This window comes from Sinocyclocheilus anshuiensis, unplaced genomic scaffold (assembly GCF_001515605.1).
Source record: "Sinocyclocheilus anshuiensis isolate Anshui unplaced genomic scaffold, SAMN03320099.WGS_v1.1 scaffold450, whole genome shotgun sequence".
NCBI lineage: Eukaryota > Metazoa > Chordata > Actinopteri > Cypriniformes > Cyprinidae > Sinocyclocheilus > Sinocyclocheilus anshuiensis.
In genome coordinates, this window is record NW_015546056.1 from 860016 (window position 1) to 884926 (window position 24911).

The 24911-nt window shown below is 36.3% G+C and overlaps 2 protein-coding genes across 3 annotated transcripts in view; one reads left to right on the plus strand and one right to left on the minus strand.

Moving 5' to 3' along the window:
• The window catches only part of LOC107699304 (lymphocyte-specific helicase-like), a 10476-nt gene extending 2429 nt beyond the window's left edge, over positions 1-8047 (minus strand). The window contains exons 1-19 of the mRNA XM_016500516.1: positions 7747-8047; positions 7568-7665; positions 7368-7471; positions 6989-7111; positions 6640-6693; positions 6515-6539; positions 5161-5222; positions 5038-5076; positions 4115-4339; positions 3696-3878; positions 3437-3580; positions 3005-3201; positions 2803-2899; positions 2497-2658; positions 1902-2053; positions 1667-1811; positions 1487-1570; positions 748-867; positions 532-648 (exon numbers count right to left, since the gene is read on the minus strand). Coding sequence (XP_016356002.1) covers positions 532-648; positions 748-867; positions 1487-1570; positions 1667-1811; positions 1902-2053; positions 2497-2658; positions 2803-2899; positions 3005-3201; positions 3437-3580; positions 3696-3878; positions 4115-4339; positions 5038-5076; positions 5161-5222; positions 6515-6539; positions 6640-6693; positions 6989-7111; positions 7368-7471; positions 7568-7665; positions 7747-7754 — 2139 coding nt within the window. The 5' untranslated portion in view covers positions 7755-8047. The remainder of the gene's footprint in view (positions 1-531; positions 649-747; positions 868-1486; positions 1571-1666; positions 1812-1901; positions 2054-2496; positions 2659-2802; positions 2900-3004; positions 3202-3436; positions 3581-3695; positions 3879-4114; positions 4340-5037; positions 5077-5160; positions 5223-6514; positions 6540-6639; positions 6694-6988; positions 7112-7367; positions 7472-7567; positions 7666-7746) is intronic.
• An 11539-nt stretch (positions 8048-19586) lies between these two features.
• Positions 19587-24911, plus strand: part of LOC107699306 (uncharacterized) — a 40683-nt gene continuing 35358 nt past the window's right edge. For both annotated transcript variants that reach the window (XM_016500518.1, XM_016500519.1), the window contains exon 1: positions 19587-19915. In XM_016500518.1, coding sequence (XP_016356004.1) covers positions 19837-19915 — 79 coding nt within the window. In that variant the 5' untranslated portion in view covers positions 19587-19836. The remainder of the gene's footprint in view (positions 19916-24911) is intronic.

A 24911-nucleotide genomic window follows, 5' to 3' on the forward strand; every position in this document is an offset into this window, starting at 1 on the left:
ACAGCATTTTAATCATGATCCAAACAAAGATGCTGCATACATGCAACATGAACAGTTTTTAATCTAAATTAGGTTGTATAATTTCGAAATTTGAAGCAAAAACAGAATTTGTCTTCAGTTTTGTGAAACAAAAAATATCTGCATGAAACAGAAACAGCAGACAAACTGAATGAGACGCAGATGCACTCTCTGCCAGCAGGTGGCGCTTAAAGCGTTACCTTGGTTTCCGCTGTAAACAAAGCAGCGCTGCACTTATGAACTTTAATATGCATTATACAGAGTCAAGAAGACATACATTCATATAAACTCCTACCCCTAACTGAATCGCGATTTGTTTAGCATCTCAACCGATTTGAATAGTCACATATTTGAATCTATTTTCAACCGGCTCGTGGTTAATAGTTACATCTCTAATGATTTAACTAAAATGATGTAACAAATTCTTAATTTCATGGCTACAATAAATATTTTGTCTGCATGTCATGTGCAGGGCTCTATACAAGTCACAAGGTTGCACAGCTAAAATCATACCCAGTCACTGTCAAATATGATGACTGTGTCGGCAGCTGTGAGATTGATCCCAAGACCACCAGCTCGAGTGCTCAGGAGGAAGAGGAACACCTCTGGATCAGAAGAAAACTTCTTCATCTGCATGAAAAAATATAAAAAATCAATTGTCAAATGAAAAGAACTCGTACTAAGTGTAAAGTGATGGCAATTTGTATTAACCAACAAACTGCTGCTCACATTCTCATCTCGGTCTGTGTAGCTCATTGACCCATCCAGTCGGCTGTATTCATAACAGCGGAGATAACAATAATCCATCAGAATGTCTAATATGGAGGTCATCTGGCTGAAAATCAGCACCTGTTTAAAAAAAAAGAATTAAGATATAATATTAATAATAACATTTATAATCTTAATTATAACAATTATTATTAAATGTATAGCCTGAATGCAATGTAAGTCGCTTTGAATAAAAGCGTCTGCTAAATGTATAAATTATTAATTATATTAATTATTATTATGGATGAAATTAAGATTCCTTTTTTCAGAAAGATGAATTAAATTGTCAATCCTAAAAAAAGTATCAATATTTCCACACCAAAATATTAAGCAGATGTTTGTAATAAGTAATGTTTCTTGAGCAGCAACTCGGCATATTAGAATGATTTTTGAAGGATCATGTGACACTGAAGACTGGAGTAATGATGCTGAAAATTCAGCTTTGCATCACAGGAATCACAACATTTCTGTTTTCTGCATTTTTGATCAAATAAATGCATCCTTGGTGAGCATAAGAGACTTCTGTCAAAAACATTAAAATTATTTCAGTGTATTGTTCAGCCCTAAATATAACCATACATACAGATATTATGCAGGCAATTACATGTGAGCAAAATTGGCTTATAACCACAGTGGAGTTTGACTCACTGATAGAGCTGTTAATCATTAAAATGTATGCATGAGAGATTGTGAACTTTACCTTGTGCCCTCTTTTCTTCAGTTCAGGAAGCATTCGGTCCAGGATAAGAAACTTCCCTGATGTTTCCACTAACTGCTCATCAATCTGTAACATTGAGATGATTCTTCACCACGCTCGGTTGCCAGTACCTTCATACCAAATCAGATCATTCCAACTCATGCACAATTAAGTGTGAAGTACCTTAAATTCTCCAGTGGCGGGGTCTAGAGGATACTCTATCAAGTAAGCATGGTTGCAGCACCTCTTCAGCAGCATAAGTATGTTTTGCAGTTTCAAGTTGACTTGAGCATTAACTGGCATGAAAACATCCACCACTGGGCTGGAGCTAAGGAGAGAGTAACCATGTCACATAAAAAAGCTCACAGCTGAGTTTAAAGCAGAGGTTAAACTGGTAAATACAACAAGAGAGACAGACCTTGCCTGACTTTCCATGTCTTTCTGAACCTTCTCTAGGTACTTCTCAAGATCTTTCACAGAGTCAGTGTTTGACTCAGAATAGTCCACCACCTTCCTGGTCCTGCGCTTTGGTCGGCCACTGGATGTTAGCGGCACAGGTGCTAAATCATCCTTAAGGAAGTGTCAAAAAAAGATGTTATTAATAATGAATAAATACTTCAACCACACTCCTCCTGCTATAACTTTAATATCCTGTTCACGCCAAGACAAATATTCAGCATTGATTAGAATGAACAGAATGAATCTGTTCTTTTGGTTAACGCATCTTGTATTTGGTGCTGTTTGATGAACACCAGAGCAGATACAAAAATCTGAACTGCAGTAAACACTAAATGCTGTTGGACATCCTTCTCCATGACAAGCAGGTGTCAGAAAAGTAAAGTTGCCCAGCGCTTTGCGTATAACAGTAACTTCTGTTTTTCTTTTCCATTAGTGCAACATACTGTCATAAAGTGCATTTACATTTTCATTCAGCCCATCTGCCATTTTCCATGCATTGGTCTGAACAGAAATTTTATTCAAAACATTTGTGTTGGTGCAAATAGGCCACTCACCTTCTCCTGACCCAGGAGCTTTGCTATGGTCTTGTTAACAATCGCCAGGTAAAAGGCCTCCTGTTTGTTGGTTAGGGGTGCGTACACTACAATCTCTTTCTTAGGTGGAACCTCCAGTGTGACGTCTGACTTCAGTCTTCTCAGAAGAAAGGGTGTGAGGATCTGAAAACAAGTTTAAATGCCATTAAAACCAAAAGCAAAGAACAGAACAAATGCTTATAATACGCCTATATCTAGCCAAAGACCACTTAAAATTTACATTTTGGACAATGTATACAAAACGGTGTTGTAATGTCGTGAAGATACCTGATGAAGCATGTGAAGGATATTCTGTTCGCGCTCATTAGCCACAATGTTTTCTGCATCTGAAGTGATGGTGCTAATGTCAAACCATGACTCAAAACTGAGGGGAGAAAAAAAAACATCAACTTTTGATTTTTGAGTCAAGAAAATCCTGTTTTTAAGACAAAATCAGTATCGTGAACTCCCTTTGCATGTGCCTTCTTACCTCTTCAGGTCATCAAACACATCTGGGAGGAGGAAGTTGAGGAGAGACCACAGCTCAGACAAGTTATTCTGCAGGGGGGTTCCTGTCAGCAGCAGTTTGTTGTCAGTCATCAGCATCTTTAGTTCTTGCACCAGCCGACAGTTCAAGTTTTTAATCCTGTGGCCCTCATCCACAATCATATAGTTCCAGTGGAAACGCTGAGGAGACAAACATGACAACACTCCATTCATGCACTTCAAAACTTGCTTTGTGCTTATCGGGCTTCAATTTGACGCGATCAATTCCCCACTTTTGCACAATATTTGCTTCAGTGGCAGAATGGGCACCATGCAATACTTTGATGAAAGAGTGAACATACAAATACTCTTTTCCTGCTGAACTGTGCACAAGACCAGGATGAAAGTAAAACAATACAACACCAGATCTGTTTACCTGTAGAAGCTTCCTGTCTCTCATGGCTATTTCAAAGGATGTAACAACAACAGGGCACATTCTGAGAGGCCCCTGCGTCTGACGGATCTGCTTCACCAGATCCATCCTCTCTTTTTGTGAACCATGATACAGCAGGACAGACACCTTAAACACCGAGAGCAAGAAAAAAACAGTCAATTAACAGAAACCTCTCAAACTGTAGGAAACTGACTTAAAACATTCATTTCGATAAAGATGAACAACAGTTATCGTTTCATACCTCTGGGGTGAAGCGCTTGAATTCTGAGATCCAGTTTGGAAGAGTGGACAAAGGAGCCACAACTAGGAAGGGCCCAAGGACCTTCTTCTCAACCATCATCGCAATATGGGCGATGCACTGTATGGTTTTCCCAAGACCCATCTCATCAGCCAGGATACCATTGATACCATTCTCCCACAGCATCTGCAAAGCAGACACACCCATTCATTAGCTATTATACAAACATAATATATTCACACAACATCCTTGCTTTGCAACTCGCATGTATTAGAGCATAAGGCAGATTTGCTTTATCCCTTTTTAGGCAGTTCAGAGCATGCACACATTATTAAGAAAATAGAATCCAGCTCTAATTCCAGACAATAGAGAATAAATATACTGCCCTCTGCTGGTCATGTGTTTATTCAGATCTCACTCACCCTGAGCCACTCTATGCCTTCCACCTGGTACCACCTCATCACACCCCCAGTGAAGAGTTTGGGCTGCTGTGCAGGCACAGGTTGGCCATTCACGGTTCTCTCTGGATCCAGCATCTGCTTACTATTTTCCCGCAAAGTCTCAGACAGTCGCCCTTTAATATCAGAGTTGGTGTCGCTCATCTTCTCTATATCCTCAGCTTCCAGTTTTACTGATGAATGAACCTCCTTCAGAAAAGAGATCAAATCAAGTATTAAGACTTGAATGTTCAATAGTTACATGTTACAACAATAACCTGTAATATAACAATGTTTTCTAAAGGGATATAGTTCACCCAAAAATGAAAATTCTGTCATTAATTACTCACCCTCATGTCGTTCCAAACCCATAAGACCTTCGTTCATCTTCGGAACACAAATTAAGATATTTTTGATGAAATCCGAAAGCTTTCTGACCCTGACTCAAGTCATTATTTTTGTTTTCTTTGTGCACAAAAAGTTCTCGTAGCTTCATAAAATTACAGCTGAACCACTGATGTCCCATGGACCATTTTAACGATATCCTTACGTTTCTGGGTCTTGAATGTGTCAGTTGCGCTGCTGTCTATGGAGGGTCAGAGAGCTCTCGGATTTCATCAAAAATATCTTAATTTGTGTTCCGAAGATGAACAAAGGTCTTACGGGTTTGGAACGACATGAGGGTGAGTAATTAGTGACAGGATTTTCATTTTTGGGTGAACTATCCCTTTAGATTTGGTATCCCTAGTGTAGGTTGTATATGGCTGCCAAGAAGTGTAGCAACTTGGCATTAACACAGAACGTGAGCTCACAGGTGTGTTTTATCTGCATTTTACAACAGTGTCAATACAGGTAATACTGATTTCACAATGTCTGAAAGCACAATTAACAAAGCAAAAAAACTTTACCTCTCCCAATTTAGGTTTTTTGGCTTTTGACAGAATTTCCTAAAAGAGAGAAAAATACACATCAGTAACATAACAGACATTAATGGTGTCTTTGGAAAAAAATAAAATAAACTGAAGGCTCACCTCTTTGGTCATAACATCTGCGATTTTGTAATCTTCTTCCCTTTCACGCTTCTTTCTTTCAACTTCACAAAAAAAAAAAAAGATCAGTATTATTGATTGCACATCAGACATCTTACTTTCTTAGTTTAATATAACAGCTAGGGATGCACCGATATGAAAATTTTGGCCGATACCGATAACCGATAATTCTTTATTTTTGAAAGCCGATAACCGATATGTTGGCCGATAAATCTATATCCAAATTTTTATATACTTTTTGAGAGCCTGATTACAAAAAAGGTCTCATCATTAAAAGCCACATCCCAAACACTTCAACATAAGCAGCCTAGTTTGAACGGTGTACGTTTTAAAAATAATTTTACTCTCCCATTACCAAATTTAGTCATAAAAAAGTCTTACAAATAAATAAAATAATGCATAAATAATGCAAACAAGTCACTGGACATCATTACATGTGTAAAGAATCAAAATTAATGCGCCATAGATCAATAAAACGGAATAGTCTCTGCACGGACAATAATTAAATGATTTTAATTACTAAACCATATTGTTGATGAAAATAATAAGAGAAAAATACAAGTGGTTGTTATTATTAATAATGTATCAATGATTTTGAAAAAGTAACAAATTAATACCACTGTTTTAAATAGCAGCCGTTTGAGCTGCGCGTGCTGAAGCTGAAGAGCTGAATGAACACGGTAAACTGAAGCGTTTTTCTGGCAGCTTATTTAACTCAAGGAAATGCATCCTGAGATTAATATTAATACAACATAAACATAATATTACAACTTATATATGTACAAAATGACGCAGTTATTGCGTGCTATAGTCAGAATGTGTGATCCTGTTGTGGATGCGCTCTTCCCATAACAACGCGCTGAAACACAGCAACTAAACCCAAAGAATTCACAACGTTTTATTATAATAATGTTCTCATTACAATGTTATATACACGACATTCCCAATCATAGTTATTAATGTTGTGCACTGCTGTTTGAGCTGCGTGCGCTGAGCTAAAGATGATCACCGGTAAACTGAAGCGCTCTTTTAACTTAACCAAACGCATTGTATATGAGATAAATCAGATAAAAATCAAATAAACACAATATTACAACGTACAATTGCACAAAAGGCTGCAAACGAACAGCGCGCATCTGAAGTGTCTCTGAAGGAAATAATGCATTATTTATCGGCTTTAAGATATCGGCCAAATTTTCTTATCGGGCCGATACCGATAACAGAAAAAAATGAGCATTTATCGGCCGATACCGATATGGTGGCCGATATATCGTGCATCCCTAATAACAGCATCATAATTAATACTCTGTACTGAAATGCAATCTGTGAATCCTACCTTTTACAGTCTTTTTATCATTTCCCTGTGGAAAATAATACATCATAAAATTTGAGAATTACAACTCTTTTATCCATATTTTTCTACATGAAGAAAAATGTGATAAAGCATGAACCCAAACTTACCTTTTGCTTCTGACTAGCAGCTTTCTTTTCCAGTCTCTCTTTTTTTATTTTTTCCTGTAATTAAAAAAACACATTTCTACATGTATATATTTTCTAATGTTAATAATGCAGCTGATATTGAGAAGCATGCTGCAACTGTCTATCACTAATAACTGACAAAAAGAACTTGACAGAAACATTCGATTTGATTGGCTCCTTCACAACCCTCTGCCCACAAACATCTGCTTCCGTGCCACTTCACCAGGTTACAATTCATATCAGATGAAAACATTCAAGAAAGATTTACATCCGGGAATGGTAAACCTCCTAGTGTGACAGCTCTTTCCTGTCTTTCAAACACAATACTCACATCTTGCTGCTGCTGTTCCATCTTTGTGAGCAGAAACTTTGAGTAAATGTTGCTTTTCTCCAAAAGGTGCTGAAGTCGTCTGAAACGCATTTCTTGGGACTCTTTCTCCCACGACTGTCTGGCCTGTTAAAACAGCATTCAGTATTAATAAAGTGAACCCCATACTCCATAATAAATTACATTTAATTTATAAAAATATAAAGATTTTGCAGAACAGGGCAACGAGGAGACTCAAGGGTCCCACATTTTAACAAAGCATTTCTAAAGCTTTTCCATCGTTATTACTGGCTAAGGATACAATTTCACTTTACAATGATTGCATACATAAAGACAACGAAGTTTTGCCTTATGGTTTTTCATGTGTGTGAGAAAGCAGTACCTCTTCCATCATTTCTCTTTCTTTCTTCTCTCCCTCCTCCACTAAATGCTTCTCCTCCACCTCCATCTCTTTTGTAATGACAATCTCTCCATGCTGGCTTTTTTCTGTAATATGCAGGAGATTACTGAAATTAAACTGAAAGCTGCATGGACTTGCACAGGCAGGTCTGCCATCATGCACTGTGAATACTTTTGACCTACCAATAGCGGTCTCCTCCATAGCAGTACCTTCTGGTTCTTCAGATTCGTTGGGTTTGGGGCAGTGAGGAGAAACACTGCGGGTCTCTTCTTTGACAATGCTGCAACATGTGAACATGAAGTTAATAAAAGCATATGGCTCTGCCAACACCTCGCGCCTAATGCACAATAAATGCACTTACCCACTCATTTGTGCTGCGTTCTGGGTAAACCGTCAGTAGAATTAAACGCTTTTGTGCACGTCTCTCAAACCTTATCAAACGTCTGCAGTGTAGCTTAATACGTAATGCAAATATGTTTAACTAAAGACCCTATTAGCTAACACACAACAAAGCCTTACACAACAAACACGCAAGCGTTTTGTAATAGCAGAACGGAATGCAAACAGCATAAATGCACCCAAACTGAGACTATTTATTTGCAAAAAAATAAGTATAAAATTATACAACCACTCTCCTAAAAGCCGAGGTCCAGTCACGCAACCTCGCGCTTGTAACGTGAAACTTTGCTGTAGAGCGCGAGGCGTTTCGCGCCACTGTGGACTAAACCATTACAGCGAACATTTTAAGGGGCGCATGTCTTAAATGTGCTCGTTTAATGATTCGCTTTATTGCGGTAATATATAAACATATTGATTAAGACCGTGAAAGAACTATTAAAAAAAACAAAACAACGAAGGCTTCTTCTCGCAAACAACTTTGTAAACAAGTCGAAAAGTTTGAGGCGTATTAACATCCACCCCTTATACCACGGTGCGTATGCAAACTGCCTAGTTGATATTTCCCGCGAAAGTACAGTTCATTCAATGCAACAAAGTGGGGTGTGTAAGAGGATCAGAGGATTGTTTGATCTTTCCGCCATGTACACGTACACACACACACACACACACACACAGAATTTATGTAGGGCTCTTGAGTCTTAACACCCTAAAGATAATTAGCATTTTCAATCTATGGGGTAACCGGATAACTAAGAGCTCGATGAACTAGTTAAGCTGGATCACGCTATGCCAGGTCTCGCGTTTCTCTCATCAATTTTATTATAACGTACAAATGTATATAACGAGAGCATGACAAAGTATCATTAATTAGAGCAAAGAGGTGGTACTCCGCTTCATAACGTGCCTAAACACCTTCCTCAAGTAAAATTATAATAAATGATTATTCCTCCCTTAAACTATGTATTTCGACATAGTGCTGACGTGACGTGTGGTCACAAAATCATAATTAAGAGTTTGGATTTATTTTTATTATTATTGTTATTATTATTATTTTTTTTTTTTTTAATGAAGCTTCCAGTGCATACATATATAAATGCAAAAATAAGACACAAAAATACATATACAAAATAAAATAAAAAAAAACAAGTAGTACAACTAGTCAGACAAATCGACATATTTACAGTTTAGTGGATATTAACAAGTAAAATATATTTGCTATGTCTGAATGCTATGATCAGAATGAACCACAAGGTGTCAGCAGAGAGTTGCTTTTCTGTCATTATTTGGTTCACATTACTAGTCGAGTTCAAATTAGGTGAGCCTGGCTCTGCTATTGGCTAGTGAACCCAGATTATGTGTGCTCCATTGGTTGTATGTACCAGAAAGACGTTTATAAACATACTTCCTATTCTTGAATTGTTTTACACTTTAATTAATTGTCTACACTTCTCATCTGTGTTGGCTTCATGCTTTTAGTTTTATTCAGGCATAATTTGAAGACTGTGCTTTACCATGTGTACTAAAGTGCGGATTTGGATAATAAACATAAACTTTATTCATTAGGTTAAATAATTTAAAAAACATCTCCTGTCTTAGTAATGCGTGATCAATGACTATAATTGAGCTTTGCTGAAAAACATGTCAGCTCATGCATTATGGCCTTTAATTTGATTTCGAGGGCACACTCAGTGGATTCTGAGCATAAGCCAACAGTAGTGAAACAAAGGTGGCTCTGAAATTCTTCACGCTTGATAAGAGCAGATCCATTTACAAAACAGCTTTTCGTCAAAGGACAGGACTCCCTCCTGCGCACTGTCCCAGAGCAGTCTTATCTTTCCTTTGGAGGGTGTGTGCTCTGCGTCACGCGTCTGCTCAGCGATTCTTCGGCCTTCCTTCCTTTCTTCCATCTTGAAGAATGAACCGCTGCAGATGCCACAGGAGCCTGAGGCCAGATCTGCTCAAATTATGCTTGAAATCCAATAGCCCCACATCCAGTAATTGAAAAGAATGTGTTTGGGAAGGTTTTCATTCATTCAGGTCATTGTAAAATGTAAAAGACATAAAATAAATTACCTTAGGCCTGTGGCTTTTAATCAATTTACATTTCCCTATAGTGTATATTAACATAAATCACTTTACAATAAGGTCTAATTGTGTAGCATTACTTAATGCATTAGCTAACATGAACTGAGCAGTCTATTTTTATACTTATTAATCTTTGTTGTTTGTTAACAAAAATATATTTGTTCAACTTTTGATTTTAAACATTTATTTCTGAGATTATCTTAGATTAATAAATGCGGTATAGTTCATTGTTTGATCATGTTAACAAATGAAACCTTGTTGTGAAGTGTTTTTGAAAAAAATCTGAAAAATCATGTTTATTAAGAATACAAATCAAGAAAGTTTTTGGTGAGAGAACCATTTTTGAAGATTTATTGTAATGATATTGTCCTATAACCAAACAAAGACAGATAAGATGTTCTATAAATAAAACTTAATTCAATAACTTAATATTTCAATAACTCAGTACTGAAAATTCAATATTCACTGACCGAACACCACATGATTTATATATTTTGGTGTAACACAAAGAACTTCACCTTAGCAAATGATTGACTTAAATATGCAGGAGGGGTAATAACCAAACAATGGAGTGTAAGAGGAGACTTTCGACTATAAATTCTTTCATAATAACATGTATCGGTTGAAAAATGGTGGACATACATGTGCAGGGTGTGTTAAGTTGGAGTAGTGGGGATACATCCGGGTTATCAGGAAGGTTATCATGCATGGACAGTGCCTGTAAACATATGGAAATGACCTATTAACCCATTTCCTCCATTGCAGCTCTCCGTCTGTTTAGACTTTTAAGTGTGCCACATTATTTTACACTTCTCTCACTGACATCTGTCATTATGACCTGTAATGTAACATTCATTATTCCTAAAAGAAGAGTTCACTCAAAGATGGGAATTTTCTGAAAGTTTACTCACCCCTAGGCTGTTCAAAATGTACACGAGTTTGTTTGTTCATGGGAACAGATTTGGAGAAATTTAGCATACATCACTGTCTCACCAATGGATCCTCTGCAGTGAATGGGTGCCGTCTGAATGAGAGTCCAAACAGCTGATAAAAACATCACAATAATCCACAAGTAATCCACACCACTCCAGTCCATCAATGAATTTCTTGTGAAGTGAAAAGCTGTGTGTTTGTAAGAAACAAATCCATTATTACAATTTTTTTAACTTCAAACCATTGTTTCCAGCTAAAATACGAGTCCTTTATCCATAAGTGTTTTCTCCAGTAAAAAATCTGCACAAAATATGCAGAGATCAAAACGCCATCTTTTTTTTGGGGGGCCAGAAATTGCGGTTTCAAGTTAAAAATGGATTACTTGTGGATTATTGTGATGTTTTTATCAGTTGTTTGGACTCTCATTCTGACGGCACCCATTCACTGCAGAGGATCCATTGCTAAGCAAGTGATTAATTTCTCCTAATCTTTATTGCTGTTTGAAGATGTGGAGGTGTTGGTCCACTGTAAGCTCACTTTGTTCCCTGTCTTCATTTTTCTACTCTAGCGTAGCGCCTCTATTGTCCTCTGCCCACATTGTTCTTCATTTTGTGGCAACAATGAAGGAGTTCACATGAGGGAACCTGTCTGAGTCTTTGTCTCAAACACTTCAAGGTTTCCTGTACTCATCATAAATCATCCTGCTTAAAGACCGGCTTTATTGTCTTCTTGTTCAAGATAAATATAGGTTTATTCACTGTTTAAGAGATCAAATGACAATGTAACAGAGACATGTGCTGATGCTTGAGGAAAACCTGAGAATAAACATCACACAGGTGTAGCCAAAGACAGCAGGGAGATTTTCAGACGGCACCCATTCACTGCAGAGGATCCATTGCTGAGCAAGTGATTAATTTCTCCTAATCTTTATTGCTGTTTGAAGACGTGGAGGTGTTGGTCCACTGTAAGCTCACTTTGTTCCCTGTCTTCATTTTTCTACTCTAGCGTAGCGCCTCTATTGTCCTCTGCCCACATTGTTCTTCATTTTGTGGCAACAATGAAGGAGTTCACATGAGGGAACCTGTCTGAGTCTTTGTCTCAAACACTTCAAGGTTTCCTGTACTCATCATAAATCATCCTGCTTAAAGACCGGCTTTATTGTCTTCTTGTTCAAGATAAATATAGGTTTATTCACTGTTTAAGAGATCAAATGACAATGTAACAGAGACATGTGCTGATGCTTGAGGAAAACCTGAGAATAAACATCACACAGGTGTAGCCAAAGACAGCAGGGAGATTTTCAGACAGAAGAGATATTTTTATTTCTCCTCTCTTTGTTTTGTGAATGGGAGATTGGAAAAACAGCTGCTCCTACCTCTTTCATATTCTGTGCTGTTGCCAACAAGGCTCAGCTTGTTACCTGATAAAAGCTTAATAAGTCCTGACAAACAGATGTTAATAGTAAGAACATTATTCCATCAGATAAAGACCCCCATGAAATCAAAATTGGAGAAAATTTTGAGATCTAGTCCAGTTCTCCTCTGAAAGTTGACCAAACAAACAGTGTGCTGTTCTGAACTGAAATGAGAATGCTTTTAAATTCGTTAATTTAAATTAGGCTAAATTTGAATTGAGGTAGCAAACAGGATGCAATATTACAGTTCTGTGCTTATAACTGTCGTTTTAAAGTAGAAAAGGCAAAATTTAAGATCAACTTTGAATGTCTTGTTCGAAAGTGTTGAAAAATGCTTAAAAAGCTTTGAAGTGTGAAGGTTTATAGGCCTTACAAACCAACAAGATATACACATTAAATTTTTTTTTAACGTTTTTGAAGATGTCATTATGTACTTATATATAAATTTGTCCAATAAAATGCTCTTATTTCTCATCTCTAAGTGTTACATCCCTTCAGTTACAGTGTAGATTATATGCCTGTTTTAAAAGTATTTTATTTATCAGCTCTTTTAATTACTGTAATAGTTGCACAATAAACCTTTCATTCAATGCAGTACATCTTAAAAACTTAAAATGTTAAAATGATTTATATGAAGTTATTGGTGTCTTTGCCAATTAGTTTTAATATTTTAAAGTATAATTTTTATTTGTTTAATATTTATTTGTTTATTGAGGTAGAGAGTGGCACTGTCACTGTTTAATTTCATTGTGTGGAAAAGAGCAGCTTGGACATTTTCGCTTGTTTTCCACCAAAGAACGAAAGTCATACAGGTTTGAAACGACACGAGGGTACAAAAATGTCACTGTCCCTTTAACAAAAAACATAAACAGCTAAGCAACGATGAAAATCATGATTATTATTATTATTATTTTTAATCAAATATGTTTTCAGCCTTTTCTCAGCTTTTAACAGAGACCTCTCAGTTTGGGGAGAGTCTGTTTTTCTGTTTTTCCAGTGATGCACCCTGGAATGTCGAATTTCATGACATGTCAAAGGTTTGGAAAACCTCATATGTTTTTACCCAGTCAAACACCATCAGAAAGGCATGCAGTCACATTTATTAAAAGTGCTCAGTGTTACTTAAGATAACACGAAGAATAATTTAATAACTAAGGTCACCGATATCTGACAGAGTGTGTGAAGCCCCCAACCCCATCCAAGTCTGACCCAGTTCCTGCAATCCTCATGTAAACACTGGCCTGAAGTAAAGTCAACACCTCTGTACGGAGGAAAAGCCAAATGTAATCATTTCTGATTTAGGATGGCAGAAACACTGATAGCGCACATGTTTTTCTTAGGAAAAAACATCAAAACAACTATATTCCCGATCACACACGGTGTCAGGTTTTCTGGAAGTAAATTACTAATTTGGTTATTCTTGGTTTAGGCAACATCCACTTCTCTCTTTAATGTCAAGCACTTACACACAAATTGGACTGATCTGAGAAGTTGATAATCACATATAAACGGATGCCTACCCACAAAATAATAAAAAGGAAAACCCAAAATCTGGTAAACAAATCTCCAAAGAAGAAAAATGCGTCCTCTGATTAAGGACATGTCACTCGATGTAGAAAAAAATCCACTTTCAACTGATGCCCGCTTTTCATTTGATGTCTTTGTTGCACGGTCCTCAATTTGCGGAAATGAGATTAGGGGAAATGTTTGGGGAGTTTTGGGAAAATGGTGTTTGGGGTGTGACGGGGGTCCGTCCGGCTTCACTGCAGCTGCAGGCTGAAAATACACAGCTCTGTCTGATCTCATCAAGGAAATTATGATTTTAAATAATGTGAGTGACAGAATATCAAACACAAGGTGCTCTGGGGCTTGGTGACTGCAGGCTGTACGAATGTTGTTGTGGAACGTATCTCTGGTTTTCATCAGTACCGCAGGGAACACCTGAACCTGAACCATCCAAACCATCTGATATAAGACTAGAAAAATGGCGTGTGTGTCAAACAGAATACAAATGTGGACATCTGAACCAGATATGCCCTTACTATCAGCAAAAGTATTAATTCAAAAGATCTTTGTACGACTGGAGGCCCATATGGTTCTGCTTACTTCGAATCTGCTTGGACTGTAATATTTAATAAATATGCCAAGATATACCGCTCTCAAGTCATTTATAAACATCTCTGCTAGTTTTGCTCCCCGAGATGTTAGAACCCCAGGAGAATGATGGTCTTATACAGTAATAAACTGCTCTGTCGTTCCCATGAGGCGATGTGAGACGTGCATGATTTGGAGAGAGAGATTTGAGATGATTACAATTTATGAGGACAAAATCCCAATTTAATGAAATTATACAAAAAAAAATTAGTATTATTTGAGAAAATCGGTAACATGACCATTTCTCAACTAAATGCTTATTAGCATGCCTATTATTAACATATTGGCTGTTTATTAGTACTAATAAAGCACATATTCTGCATGACCATATTCTATATCCCTAATCCAATACTTAAACTTAACAACTACCTTATTAAAAAGCAGCAAATTAGGAGTTTATTGAGACAAAAGTCGTAGTTAATGATTTGTTAATAGTGAGAATTGGACCTTAAAATAAAGTTTGACCAGAACACAAAAAGTAGTTTAAAAAAAAAAAACTATTTAAAACTTTTTCTTGTCTTACTATTAAGAGCTATTTATGAGTTCATATTAAGAAACCTTATTGACCTTACTGACAGAATCCATTCATAAAAACGTAAAAACTATAGCACTATTTCAATGAATCACAAATAAGTTAAAAGATTAAAATGAGTGAAAAACAGTAAAAAATTAAGACAAAATTGGACTTTCACTAAATGAATGTTTCTTGAAAAAGAGAAGTTATTTTCATGAATTCTATCATTTGCATAAATGCAGTTCTGCAGTTTAGCAAAAAGGTACATACTGAATTGTAAATAGGCTATATCAAAAGTCACTTACAACAATTAAAAAAAAAATATTAAGGACACAAACATTCATTACAATTCTGAAGTAAATCTATTAAATATCTTTACAGAAAGTTATGTAAAAAAAATCTCTGCATATGGATATATGAGATATGAATGTTTTGCATCTGCTGTTACTATATCTATGACTATATCTATACTATATAATATATACTAGGACCCTGTACTGACCATCAGCATTTATTTTACAGTATTAAAGGCAAATTTACTTACCGTCATAACTGTGTATGAGTTGAACACAAAAGAAGATATTTTGAAGAATGTGGGTAACCACTGTATTTTTGTTTTTTTCAAACTAGAAGTCAGTGGGGACCAACAACTGTTTGGCTGCCAACATTCTTCAAAAAATCTTCTTTTGTGTTCAGCAGAAGAAAGAAATCCATACAGGTCTGGAATAACACAAGGGTAAGAAAATTATGACAGGATTAGCATTTTTGGGTGAACTGTCCCTTAAAGTTTTACACAGTTTGTTTTGAAGGGGTTTGCAGGGTGGCTGGGCATGTTGAAACAAGAATTAAAGGTGACACTGACCCTCCCCTGTAATTTCTAGCTCGCTCCCCCTACAATCCACTGACCCATTTTCCCTTTCCCCCTGTGATTATTCCAATAATAAGCATAATTCTCTTCTGAAACAATGGGATCACACCTGTATCATGTATCGTCTTGTGATTTTTCCATAAGGAATCTGGTTTATGAATCAGTGAATCATTGTTAGCGACATCGCCAGTGAAGCAAAACCAACAACTAAAGAAAATATTCAATACGTCACTGCCGCAGATCTGGAAATGATTAGCTTCTCATACTTCCACATGAACTTTCATCTGTCCACCTCTACAGCAAACAAAGGTATGAAAGTTACCAGAAATAAAGAACATATCTTGTTTATGTGAATCTATATGGTTCATCTTCCATTAAAGTTCATATTATACCAAAACACAAGAGAAATTCAGACAGCTGACCACTTGTATATAGAATTTGAAGTGAAATTCAATATTGTTAATTATGGAATGATAACTTAGCATTACCAAATCGCTGTGCCCTTACTGCCTTTGAAAGGGCTCACCTGCTCACACTTTAGTTTCCATTAAGGAAATCTTACGCCTCTGCATATTTAATCTCCAAATAGATGACGTAACAAGATCGCTGTTAAAACATTCCACTCATTTTCTTTTCAGTTCTCATTTACAAACTCTCTCAGAAGTCTTTCTCGTGACAGGATTGCTCATGTACCTCGTTATGAGCCTTTGCGAAACTATGCGAAACACCCATGAAGCTCTTCCAAAGCAGCATGAAATGTTCCACTACGATGCTTTTCAAAGACAAGGGTTATATAACAATACGAAATGCAGAGCTTTAAATCTGGAGAGATAGATGTCTGCACAATCCAAGACCAACAAGACATTGTAAAAATCACATCGGAGGTTCCCAAGTAAACACCTTTGGCCAACTTTTCCACATTATTGTGCATCCTATCTATGTGTGGTTCCAAAAAACAACCAGATGTGTTTGTGCACAGTCTGCAGGGAACATCTCACTTGAGACGTGTTCCCATCATAGAACTGTGTGTAGAACTGTTATTATTATTAGTAGTAGTAGTAGTTTTATTTTATTTTAACATGTTTAATATTAAAATTGAATTAATGAAAATATAACACTTCAAAGCAATGTAGTACTATTTAAGATAATCCCCAAAAAAAGAATTTCTAAAATTTGAAATGTTACACTGAAAAAAAATGGTAACCAAAAAGTAACACGAATGAACTATTAAGTCAAACATATTATTTATTTATTGCTGTATCAAAAATAAAAAAATAAAATAAATTTTACCACCAAAACTACTTTATATCGGTTAAATCTTGTCCAAATATTATGTATTTACATTGTATTTTAAAAAGCTGTTTTAAGACCTTATTAATAGAGAAATCCTGGATTATTCCCACTTAAAAATCATTTTGGTTTCATTGTTGCATTTGTTTTTCGGGAACTCTGCGTGGGGTCGGGAACTGAAAACAACACATTTAGTTAAAAGTCAAATTTTGTGTGATAGTTGAAAGCATAACAAAGGTTTTGTGCAATCGAGTGGCAACTATGTAATCATATTCAACAGGCATTACAAATCCAGGGAACCTGAGGCTTTCATGCTCTTGATTTGGTATACAATGAGACTGCATTTGGAGACCTCAGCATTGTCCAGGCCTGTTTGAGGTAATTACCCATTCTTAGCTTCATCTTCTAGCCCAGGGCGATCCCTAACCACTCGATAGTGTCTGTCTCCCCACTAATGTCCTCACCTGTTCTTTACCAAAACAACAGAGAACCAGAATGGCATCAGATGTCAGCAGTGTCAAAAAAACAAACAAACCGTATCTGTCGTCAGAGATATAGTTAGGCTGTAATAAACACTAGAAAAAGAAGTAAATGTGACAAATTACTGCATTGTTTTTTTTTCCCTCAGAACAATGGGATGCTTCATCTAATGCTGTGTTACTTTTCAGTCTTGCTTTCCCTCCCACGTCTGAACTGAGGAGCGGCTGAGAAAGACTTGCATTGTGACCGTGAATGCTGTAGTGTGTGGGTGCATCTGAATTCCATCTTTTTCTATGAACTGAAATATTTGTACACTTTGTTATTAAATAATGAAACATGAGCTTTTTGGTTTATGTGTATCTTAAAAAAAGGATACTGGGGTTTAAATGACCACGATATATATATATATATATATACTGTATATATCAATTTCATATTTTTTATTTTCTTTCGGAATTGTCTCAAGACAAATTTAAATGTTGGCTTGACAAAATCTTGTCTAAAAGAAGTCCACTTTATACTTTTAAAAAGGGTAACGCTTAAGCTTAACTGAGTAATATTTTCAGACACTTAATTGCTTGTAAACTGCAATTAAATGAAAATGTATTATAGTATAATTTATATTATGCAATTAGCTAAACTTTAAGGGGCTTTTTGAGCCACTTAAATAGGACATCAGTACATTTTTATATGTAATTTCATGATGAATTCTATTATTATTTAAATATGGTTAAAGAGTAGTTCCCAATGTACTGATAATCATTTATGGTAAACTAAAATATACTTTAATGTCATTTCTATTGAAACTTGTATGCCATCTATTTAAATATTTGTAATTACACATTTGTCATCATAATGTTGCAATTTAAAATATATTTAATTTAAATGTAATATGAAATAACACACTACAGTTAAAATTGTAATCAAATATTTTTTTAAATATGCTTTAGTATGTTAGTCAACACATCAAAATAAGTGTACTTTAAAAATGTCAAATGATTATTAAACGTAATATACTTTAAACTTAAAACTTTTAAATTGAAATGATTGTAAAGTGCACTTAAAGGGGTCATATGGTGCGATTTCAATTTTTCCTTTCTCTTTGGAGTGTTACAAGCTCTTGGTGCATAAAGAAGATCTGTAATGTTGCAAAGACTAAAGTCTCAAATCCAAAGAGATATTCTTTATAAAAGTTAAGAGTCAGCCACACCTACCTAAAACGGGCATTATCACAATATGGTAAGGGACGTAACATTTCCGTCACACGCTTGAGGTATTCGGCCAATCACAACGCACTGGATAGCTGGCCAATCAGAGCATACCTCACTTTTCAGACCTATGAGCTTTGTAAAAATCGACGCGTTTCAGAAAGGCGGGGCATAGAGGAGAAACAATAATGTACAGTATGTGGAAAATAATGTGTTTTTTTAACCTTAAACCGCATAAACACATTTCATTACACCAAATAATGTTCTTTTTAGCAGCATCATATGACCCCTTTAAAATTGTACTTAAGTGTGTTAAGAGACAGCTACATGAAAGTGTCTCTCTGTAAGTATGGTTTGGTGGCCATTTATTTCATTATATTATCTGCAAAAACAAAAAATTGAAAGCACTACAAGTGCACATTTAATACAATTAAGTACACATCATTTCATAAGGGCATGTTAGCTTTATGTAACTTAAAATGAAAGGAAAAAAAAAGTGAAAATAAGGCAAAATAAATGTATAAAAAATAAAGTCAGACTGTTGTACTAGGAGCATGGGGATTGAGATTCTTTAGGAATTTTGATTGTCCACTATGGGAAAGCTATATATCAAATTTAAAATGACAGAACAGCCTGACGGTTTGTGTCTGAACTTCTTATTCACTGGCATATGATTGCAAAACACATTTTCCAACATCTCCCACTATCTCTCTCTCTCTCTCTCTCTCTCTCTCTACACACACACAAAGGTTTTCTCCGAAGTCTTTCCCCACCCTCCATCTGGCGATCCGTCACCCCTCCTCCAGCTGCTGATGGTCCTGCTGTAGGCAGTCTGCTCGTTCTCCTCAGTGTGAGGACAACACACGCTCCTTCACAACCAGCCTCTGTCTCTCACACACACTCCTGTACTATTCTGACAATATGCTTAAAACTGGATATACTCCAAGCAGCACACCTCTGTGGAGCATTTGAACTATTTGAGCACTTGATTCAGGAGAAAGAAGATCAATCAGCACTAAGATATGAGGTGTGCTTGAATAAGCCAACAAGGAGGGTTTTCTTCCTCTTGACATTGAAAACTACCACTGAAGTTTTGGACGTCCACCATGAGTCTTAAGGGGAGGAAACCAAGCATGGTGTTCAGCTGGCACAAGTCCTTCACCATCCTCGCCCCGTGGAGAAAAGGTAAGTGTTGTGACTCGGTCTTCTGCTTTGGATGCATGGAGTCATATTACTTCACCCACTCAGCTCTATGCAACACCTGGATGTGCAGCACAGGTAGTAATTTGTCTGGCTGAGGTGTTGGAGGATATTTAGAAACCTGTCATTTGAACTCTGAGGCGTCATCTGTTTGGTTGAACATGGTCGGGTTATCTTCAAAAACAGTAATTTAACCATCATCAGATGAGCTCCACAGGTACTGTAGAGTTGAGCTGATGTCATTTCATTAAAGTTAGCTTGCAAAGCTGAGCTCATACAGAAAACCCACAAGCTTCAGCCACAAACTTTATTACATATACACAGAATGCTTTTTTTAGCTTAATGAGAGACAATTTATGAGCCATTTGTTTTGTTTTATTGTAAAACACAGCAGCATTTTGCAGACTTTATCTTATGCAATTGTAATTGTCAACAGACGGATTGTTCAATCAATGGATGGTTCTTGTATTAAAAAAAATAAATAAAATATATATATATATATACCTTATCAATTCTTCAAATTACACATTGGTTCCTGCATCAACAAAGCACCAGTATATACAGTATCTCACAGAAGTGAGTACACCCCTCACATTTTTGTAAATATTTTATTATATCTTTTCATGTGACAACACTAAAGAAATGACACTTTGCTACAATGTAAATTAGTGAGTGTACAGCTTGTATAACAGTGTAAATTTGCTGTCCCCTCAAAATAACTCAACACACAGCCATTAATGTCTGAACCGCTGGCCACAAAAGTGAGTACACCCCTAAGTGAATATGTCCAAATTGGGCCCAAAGTGTCAATATTTTGTGTGGCCACCATTATTTTCCAGCACTGCCTTAACCCTCTTGGGCATGGAGTTCACCAGAGCTTCACAGGTTGCCACTGGAGTCCTCTTCCACTCCTCCATGACGACATCACGGAGCTGGTGGATGTTAGAGACCTTGCGCTCCTCCACCTTCCGTTTGAGGATGCCCCACAGACGCTCAATAGGGTTTAGGTCTGGAGACATGCTTGGCCAATCCATCACCTTTACCCTTAGGTGTGTTTGGGGTCGTTATGTTGGAATACTGCCCCGCGGCACAGTCTCCGAAGGGAGGAGATCATTCTCTGCTTCAGTATGTCACAGTACATGTTGGCATTCATGGTTCCCTCAATGAAATGTAGCTCCCCAGTGCCGGCAGCACCCATGCAGCCCCAGACCCTGACCCTCCCACCCATAAGTACTAATAAACAGCCAATATGCAAGTAATAAGCAACTAGTTTATAGTGAATAGTGTTCCCTAATCTAAAGTGTTATTGTGTTGGGTTGTAACACTCACACTATAAAGCATATCTTTCATACAGACTGAATTAGGTCAATACATGGGTGTGATTCATAATAAATGCCAGTTTAGATGATTAGTATGTGTGTTATAGTGATGGAAGACAATGGGAGGAGAGTGTCACACAGGTTTTTCAACTTCAAGCGAGAGCATCATAAGAAACGGAGTGATATCAGATGTGAATGTTTTAGTGGTGACAGCTTCATGAGTGGGGCTCTTCTCCTATTCTTGAGTTATATTATACGTGACTCATAACTGTAAACAGGCACAGCTGCAGTCAAATTCTTCATGCGTAAGATCAGCCAGTGTGTGAATTCACTGACACATGACTCAGGTAATACGGATGTGAAACTGACCTGAAGGGACTAGATGAGAGACATCATCGTTTTGAAATTGACATTCAGATGGACAAAAACACAGTGATTCGTCACTGTCAGGTTTGCAGTACTTGTGCCTTTATTGTGGTCACAAGTGGAAAACTTTAAGTAGATATAAGTAATCTTACTCTCCAAAAAAATCATCAGTTTCCTCAGAAATCTACAATTTCATGGGTATTTTTCGAAGCAAATGAAGGGAGAAGAGTGGGGTGAGTTTGCCTGAAGGCTTGACTGATGTTACTGCTCCCGCACATTCTTGTCTTATCCTAATGGTGTAAGATAATGAAAGACCGGCCCGCTCAGTTCGCATTGATAATGTGCTTCTGGAAAGACTCCTTAGGGTCAAAACCATTGCCTTGCTGGAGCACAGAAAGAGTGCAGGGAAAATGTTCTGGCATTGTGATGAGAGAGACAGAGAGGTGTGAGGCACTAAAAGGTCTGCTGGCTTTAGATTAGGAAGAAGGGAGAAAAAAGGTGTACGGCTGTATTTCGCACCTCATCAAACCTGACATCTGGCCTTTGTCACCTCCTTCAGCAAAGAGCAATTCAAGAGGAAAAAAAGAAAAACGTCAAAGGATTTAACTTTCATTTACATTCTCATTGAGAAGCGTTTGGGTTTGCCTGTAAAAAAATTGCATCCATGATGCAAGGAGTTTTTGGGTGGTCACTAGGGTGTTGCTATGTGGTTCAGGGTAATTATAGTTAACTACAAAATAATAATAATAATAATTAGTTGAAATAAAATAAACATTAACTGACAACTTTCATAACTCTTGTTTTTGTTTAGTTTAATTTGAAGTACTAAAATAACTTAAACTAAATCAATTAATACATTTAAAAACAGATACAAATTACAAAATCATTAACTAAATTTAGTAAAGTAAAACCAGAAAATAAAAAATAAAATATAATTAAAATATAATTTAAATTATTATACTAATATATATTAAAATAACACTGATATATATATATATATATATATATATATGTTTAATTGTTAAAATATTAGCACACTATATTTAATAATAATTATCATTAAGGATATATTGAATGTCATTAGTTTGTATGGGAGCATTAAAAAGAGAGGAAGTAGAATCTAAAAAATAAGGGGGGAAATGCGAATAATACTAAAAAAAAAGTTTCCCTGTAAAAATAAATACAACTTGCAATGTTAAAACAGGCCATATACAGACTCTAGCACAGAGATTATTGGTTCATATGCTCTCGGGGTCGCTCAGTTTGGCCACCCAAGTGCTAACAGGGTTCTGACATTCTCCTGGCTGTAAAAATAGAAGACCTGCCCTGGCCTGCTCTGACCTCTCCACCTACAATCACAATGTGTCGTGACGTGTCTGCAGACAAGAGCGTCCCTAAACACCTATACTGGTCCCACTGCATCCCCTAACTAAATTATCAAGTAGCTTAAAATCATTTGAAAACCTGATGCACTTCCATTCAACAAATAGCCAGTTTCCTAATCACAACTCAACTTCTACCTCCAGTTCACTAAGTTATAGTACATTAGAGGTCGTCTATATGCTTGTGTGTTCCTGGAAGTAGAAAAAATTAACTTACCCAGTCATTCAACGAGCAGGAAAGCCACTGAATTCAATATTTATTTTTTTTTGATAATGAACATCCCTGTTTTTATGAACTGATAGAGAAAGGTTCCTGCATATGGCTTTCATGGTTTTGAGTTGACAGGTTAGATGTGAAAATGATGAACTGGTTCACTGAAAGAACCTGCTCACTGATCATGTCAGTTAAAGAGAGCATGACTCTAGTTTTGTGTCAGTAAAGCCAAACTCACAAACACAGCAGTGTTGAAATGTGGTAAACATGAGTGGGTGAGGCCAGATGGAGTAAACATGTTCTTGTCTAAGCTTGTGAATTCTTCACATTTCATCCCTGTGTATGTTTCTATCGATGGCCCTTAATGATTCTTACATTCTTCATCTCAAATGAATAACAGCAACATTTGGTAATTGAAGCAGACTTTCTTCTCCCTCTCAGGACAGATAATTGAGAAAATATGTTAAGTCTCCCAGAAATTCCTCAAATTAAATATTTATTAGACTTGCCTTGAAAACATCACCATGCCCACCTGGGACATATCAGTGTTTTTACCAAATGTACGTGCAGCTGTAAAATACACTGGAGCAGATGATTCCAGGATTCTTGAATGTGAACAGAGTATTTTATCAGCTCAAAAATGTGAGGCACTTGCCAGTTGTACACAGTGAAAAACATTCTCTGCTGGCCTGGAAGAAAAACACTACTGCAGGTGGGACGTAACTAACAGTGCTGCTTAAAAATGACCTGCTATATAAGAAAAAGAAATCATGCTTTTAGTCAAAATTATTACAGTTGAGTGACAAAAAGATTAAATTACGGCATTAAAAAGTCAAAACTATGAGATACCGAGCCATAATTATGATATAAAACGACAAAATTTTGACAGGAAAATGAAAATTATGACACTAAGTCATAATTATGAGATAAAGTCAATTATGACATACTAAGTAATAATTATGAGATAAGAAGTCAGTTACTACATACTGCAATAATTATTAAATAAAAAGGCAAAATTTTGAAATTAAAAAGTCAAAGTTGACTATTTCATAATTATGAGATAAAAAGTCAAAATGATGTGAAAGTCAAAATGATGACACAATAAGTCATTAATTATGAGGTAAAGTCAATTATGATATACTGTCATAATTATAAGATAAAAAGTCCAAATTATGACATACTAAGTAGAAATTATGACATATTGTCACAATTGAGATAAAAATACAAAATCCTGAGATAAAAATACAAAATTATGATCCGAAAAGTCAAAATTACAACATGTGAAGTAATTAAGTATGAGATAGTCGAAACTGACACACCGATTAATATGAATTCATAATTCACAAAATTGACAAAAGGCTAAATTATTAGATAAAATGTCTTAATTATGACATTAAATTATAGTCCAATTATGACACCTAAAAATAGCCTTTTTAATGCCATTATGACTTTATCTCATAATTTAGTTATGAGACTGTAATAATTTTGACTTTTTATGTCACCATTCTGATTTACCAAGGCAGAATTGGGCTTCCACAGAAGACTGATAGTTTGTAGATGTGTAGATATTCTTGTAGTGTTGTACCTGTCTTTGACTCATGAAATAATCCCCAGTAGAAATTTCCAGACTCCAGAGTGATAAAGACCAGAAATATGTGGGGTTTGATTCCCGCCAACACTATCATTGACCTGTTTTTATT